This window comes from Arachis ipaensis, chromosome B10, assembly GCF_000816755.2.
Source record: "Arachis ipaensis cultivar K30076 chromosome B10, Araip1.1, whole genome shotgun sequence".
Classification (NCBI taxonomy): Eukaryota; Viridiplantae; Streptophyta; class Magnoliopsida; order Fabales; family Fabaceae; genus Arachis; species Arachis ipaensis.
This window is the reverse complement of record NC_029794.2, coordinates 132,373,795-132,379,538: the sequence shown is the minus strand read 5'-3', so window position 1 is coordinate 132,379,538 and position 5,744 is coordinate 132,373,795. Positions and strand designations below refer to the sequence as shown.

The following is a 5,744-nucleotide window of genomic DNA, read 5'->3' as shown; positions in this document are numbered from 1 at the left end:
AACTAAAAACAAATAAATTAAATTAAAAAAATCTTTTAAAAATATATTTAAAAAATATATTTTTTTTAAAAACTAATTTAACCATTTAGTATTTACTCTCTTAAGTTAATTTCTCTCCATAGTTCTCCACAATTCTCCCTGCTTCAAAAAACAAAAAAAAGGTATATTGAAATTACTAAGTTGTCCCCAGATATATTTCCACAAAAAAACCTAATCTCATTTTGTCTGATTCTTTCTCAAACTCAATTTCTCGTCTCAACTTTGCCTCACTCCCAATCTCAAATCTCACTTCCTCTCTTCTCTGCCATCACTGCAGTCACTCACTTTCCCTCTCTTCTCTTCCATTGCTGCCTTCGTGGCTGCCCTCACCGCCTTGCTGCTTTCGCCATTACCATCCTCCCTCACTACCTTATTCCCGCTCTCTGCTGAGTAGCATTATAGATGGATCGAGAATGGGGTTCCAAGCCAGGGAGCGGCGGCGCCGCCTCCGCTCAGAACGAAGCCATCGACCGCCGTGAGCGTCTCCGGCGGCTTGCCCTCGAGACCATTGATCTCGCCAAGGATCCTTATTTCATGCGCAATCACCTCGGAAGGTAAACAAAAACCCTAGTTTCCCTAAAACCCTAGCTCTGAAAATATTCCTCTGTTGCGAGCGATTCTCAATAAATTGAATTGCTTTTTTTTTTTTTCTCAGCTACGAGTGCAAGCTTTGCTTGACTTTGCACAACAATGAAGGGAACTACTTGGCCCATACGCAGGGGAAACGACATCAAACGAATTTGGCGAAGCGTGCTGCTCGTGAAGCTAAAGATGCTCCAGCTCAACCTCAACCTCACAAGCGCAAAGTTTCCGTTCGCAAAACAGGTTTTTATTTTTTTTATTTTAATTTTTTTTTGTAATTCTAATTCTCAATCAAAATAGTATATCACTAGTTTAGTCATAGATATCAATCTATCAATCAGATTAGTGTCTGTGTTAGTAAATTAAGTACTGATTGAGTTGAGAGCATACGAGGACACAATGTTAAGGACTACCCTTTCTCTTGAAAAGAAGAACATAATAGCTAAAATGAAATATCTGGCATGAAAATGATACTAATACTAATTTGTAAGCGTCAGTGACAATTGTGATTTATTTATCTTGAATTTCATGGTTCAACGTAAGGGTACATTCCATTCTGCATTGGCGGTTGTGGTTGTATGTAGCATATGAAAGTATCATTTCGTGTGATGGGATGTTATACAAATAGTTGTTTGGGGTAACAATATTTACAGGGACTAACAATAGGATTTATCTGTTTTGATGACTGAAGCTTAGGGATATCTGAATCTGGAGACGATTCTTTAACATTTCTGATCTCAGAGACCAGTCAATTTTCCCTCTCAGATATCTTCTAAAATTTCAATTTTTCATTGACATCTACTTGGGTAGAACTTACTGGTCTTCTCTTGTAGAGATAAAGAGTGGGCTGCTCAAAAATCATTCTCCGCCCGTAGTTTTCAAATTGATTTTATAGGTCCAAACATTTTCTTTACATATTTTGATGTGGGTTATATGGATTATGAATGCTAATTCGGCGTACCTAGTGAACGGGGATAACTTCACAACTTGGGGTTTTCTTTATAGCTATGTTGTGCTTGATCAGAATATGAGATTAGTATCCATGCCTATTTGTGGGACTTCAACTTATTATTTTCTACATGATATGTTATGGAATTATGGGACATATTAGAAAACAACACAAATGTGGCTCTCCATAATTGTGTGATTATAATGATGAATGAGATGATATTATTCCATTTGAACTGATTTGTGTCTTGCGTACTATGAGAGTGGTTTTATACAGAGTGAGATGCAAGATGCTGTCAATATTACTTTGTGGTTGATTTTTTTTTTAATCTTTTATTTTATAAAAGAAACCCTATTTAACATAAGAATATAATGCGGAAATATTTTATATTTTGGCAGTCAAGATTGGTCGACCTGGATATCGGGTGACAAAGCAATATGATCCAGAGACAAAGCAACGATCTCTGCTTTTCCAGGTATTTTTTAGGTTATCTTTACTTCTTCAGTTTCCCTTCTGCCTCGTAACTTTCTTAATTTATTATTTTTCCGAATTATACAGATTGAATATCCTGAGATTGAAGACCTAACAAAGCCAAGGCACCGATTTATGTCTTCTTATGAGCAGGTGGGACTGTGTCATTTTATTGGCTTATCACTATCTTTCTGTGTTAAGTTGCATTCTTTTTGTCCTCAATGAAAGCATGGTCTAAAATAAATTACTTTTTCCCTCTCTCTGGTCACATTTTTTCACAGAGGGTGCAACCATTTGATAAAAGATATCAATATCTTTTGTTTGCGGCTGAACCATATGAAATCATTGCTTTCAAGGTAAATCACTGCTCTTGTTTATCCCTTTTGTCTTTTTTATATTTTTTCTAAGGAAAAAGAATTATAGTGAATTTTTATTGGGCCTTAGTCCATTTGTGCTGAGTTGAGAAAATTCTTTCTTTTGTTGATTAATCTGTATTTACAGGTCCCTAGCACGGAGATTGATAAGTCTACACCAAAATTTTTCTCACACTGGGACCCAGATTCAAAGATGTTCACGGTATACTTTCCTCCTGTTTCCCATTTTTTTTTTTTAATGAAAGTACATATTTTGCGTGGAATTGGGGAATAATTTGATATTTTTCCTTAGGGAATTGGGAAAGTGATCTGGGAGCATTGAATTAATATATCTTTCTGAACCCCTTTTTTTGGACGAAAAATTAGAAGCAGAACCTATAGTATGTTAAGCCAAGGAAATAATATGCACTGATCCCGAGAGCTTTAACACATTTAATATTGGAAAAATGGCATGGCTCTACAGCCACATGGCCTTGAATCTGGTTGTTTAATTTCTTTCTGGCTATTGCTTGTTCTTTTTGTTCATATGGTGTGCTCAATGATATTCGATTTGTCACCTGTCATTGATGATGAAATTGATATTTTTATGCAGCTACAATTGTATTTTAAATCCAAGCCACCAGAGGCAAACAAACCACAGCCCCCATCTACTGCCAATGGTACAGCAGCACCTGGTGTTCCACCAAGGCCCATGCCCCCGCCACCTCAAGCTCCACCACCACCTCCTCCTCCTCCACAGGGGCTACCTCCTGGTGCACCTATTGGAAATCCTCCTAGAGCCCCTCCACCTCCAATGCCAGGATCATTGCCACCCCCTCCTCCTATGGCAAATGGTCCCAGACCTGCACCTCCTGGTGGAATGCCATCTATCCCGCCCCCTCCCCCAGTTGGCAGTGGCACATCAGGAGGTTTCAACATGGGTTCTAGACCGCCGTCAATGCCACCTCCACCCCAAGGTTTCCCATCCCAACAAATGCAGAATCAGGGTGTCCGGATGCCTCCACCTCCCCCTAACATGGGACAGTAGATGAAGCCTAGAGGCAGTATGCTGATCATTTGAATTGTTCAACAATTTGTTCGATGACCATATATGTTGATATTGGAGTCAGTCTTAGTAGCTGGACTCCAAATTAACGAGGCATGGTTCATTTGTCTATTTGAGTTTACAAATCTAGATGTCATTGTACTAAGCCATATGGTGGTTGGTATTTGTGCCTGGTTGGTATTGGCCATATAATGTACCGCTAACAGATTCTTAAATCGCTTATGGTCGGAATTTTTTTATCGGTTTGAATTGCAATAGTAGTATTGGCCATGCTTTTGATGGTATCACTTTTCATGTAATTTTGTAAAACGAGAACATTTAAATTACCTGTAAGTAATATATCTTAAATGGAAGGCGATAGTTAGCATTTTGTGCGACTATGTATTCTTATTCGCCATTCATAAGTAATGTATCTTATAATGGAATGTTGCATGGTTTTATCATGTCAATGTGTTACATGTGTTAATTGGCAAGTCTTTTGGGACAAATTAGTACCTATGCTGTTCTAACCATGTAGCTTTTGCAAATGCGCATCCGTAAGCGTCTACTACCAGTATCCTATGGGAGTGTAGAAACAAGTTGAAGACGTTGTGGATGAGGATGGTGATCACGAAGCTGCATGGGCTTCACCACCTTCTCAATTTTTCTTTTCTAAGCAACAATGATTTTATTTTTATTTTAGTTTTTTTTTTTAAGAAATAAAGAGTTTAAAGAAAAAGATAGTTGTTTTTGTTTATTGGCTTAAAAAATGATTATTCCTAACCTTTTCCCATTTTTTATTTTAAAAACTAATTTAGATTCCTTTATATACAGCAAGTTGCTGTGTTGCACTTATGTTGCCTGAGATTAGGTTACTATGTATAACGTTTTTCAGTTTATTTATAAAAATATACACTAATTTTTTTAATATTTATAAACAATATTATGTTGATTTATGCGATTGTACAAACTAAATAACATCAACCAATATTTAGTATAAGTATGAGAAAGCCAAAGAGGATTGACAACAGAGGTTTGGAAGTTGAAACACAAACTAATTAACATGAAAATATATCTCCTAATTTTGCAATGTCAAATTCACCTGAACTTATCAATATCTTAAAAAAACAAAAAGCATATAAGTATAAATTAATTAAAGAATGATAAATATATTCCATATATAAGGAGTCTTAAAGACAATATTTCTTGGAGTCAATAAACGATAGTAAGAAATAATGCTGGTTTAAATAAATAATGGACGGATTCTAGAACCATTTTGAAATACAGTGCAATTCTTCTGGATCCCCTTTTGTTTCTTACTTTCTAGAACTAGTTTATTTATAACTGAGCTAACCCTAGCCGTGCTGATACCGTGGAAACAAAACCTTACCCAGTCAACTTCCTCTACAATCTCTATCTAGAAAAAACGTCTAGTTCTTACAAAGGGAAGAGTAATTCTTACTCTGCGTGTATTAATTTATTATTATATCACAAAATAATTAAAAAAAGAGAGGAAAAAAATGACGTATCATAAACGTTGAACCACACAACCAACTATAAATGCTTCTCTGTGTTCCACTCCCAATTAACTAACATCCACAACTAGCTTCAAACAATTTTGAATTTTCACTGTGAATCCATTAGCCACTAACAAATTATGGAACGTTACCAGAATTTACTTGAAACTAGACCTGCATCTCACTCCAACTTCGAGTTCCCCAAAGCTGTTTCCCCAACCGTTCCCAACGACGTCGTTTTTTGCGGCAAAGTCATAACTCGTCAAACCAGACCGGATTCGGAGCTGAGTAAACCAGAGACTTTGGCCAAGCAAAACTCCGGTCGGACCAACGGCTTTACCGCCCTGCTTAGATCACCGTCCTGCATGGAAAGGCGGTGCCGGAAGAGCTGCAGCTCAAATAATAAGCGTTACAACGGGATGTTTGGAACGGTGAAGTTTCCGTTGCAAATGGATCTGAGTGACATTAAGATGAGGCAAGAACGGAATGAGCCCGCGCCATTGCCGAAGTTTCCGTCGGAGGAAGGCTGCAGCGACGGAGGAGAGAGTTGCTGGGAATTGGTCCGGCCACTTAGGCGTCGGGGAGCACTGATGAGCGTCTTAGCTAAGGCCTCATGTGGATGTTTTCCCATCTTTTAGGATCTTTTTATTTATTTATTTATTTTACCAATTTTTCATTTTAAATTTTTTCTCCATATAATATACACTCATAGTTATGTAAATTATTAATAAAAGTATGAAAAATAAGAAAAGAAAAGTCGAAGGATTTTTATTATATATTGTTGTTAT

At 37.0% G+C, this 5,744-nt stretch overlaps 1 protein-coding gene across 2 annotated transcripts in view; it reads left to right on the top strand.

Annotated features, from left to right (window-relative positions):
- The window catches only part of LOC107623528 (splicing factor 3A subunit 2), a 25,152-nt gene continuing 19,629 nt past the window's right edge, over window positions 222–5,744 (top strand). The window contains exons 1-7 of one of the 2 annotated variants that reach the window (XR_002356620.1): window positions 222–593; window positions 695–864; window positions 1,969–2,045; window positions 2,129–2,194; window positions 2,323–2,397; window positions 2,543–2,617; window positions 3,008–3,662. Coding sequence is in view for 1 of the 2 variants with exons in the window: in XM_016325844.2 (XP_016181330.1) it covers window positions 442–593; window positions 695–864; window positions 1,969–2,045; window positions 2,129–2,194; window positions 2,323–2,397; window positions 2,543–2,617; window positions 3,008–3,442 (1,050 nt within the window). In the remaining variant the exon portion in view is untranslated. Of the gene's footprint in view, window positions 594–694; window positions 865–1,968; window positions 2,046–2,128; window positions 2,195–2,322; window positions 2,398–2,542; window positions 2,618–3,007; window positions 3,841–5,744 lie in introns of those variants that run through there. The other variant, XM_016325844.2, reaches the window with a different exon arrangement.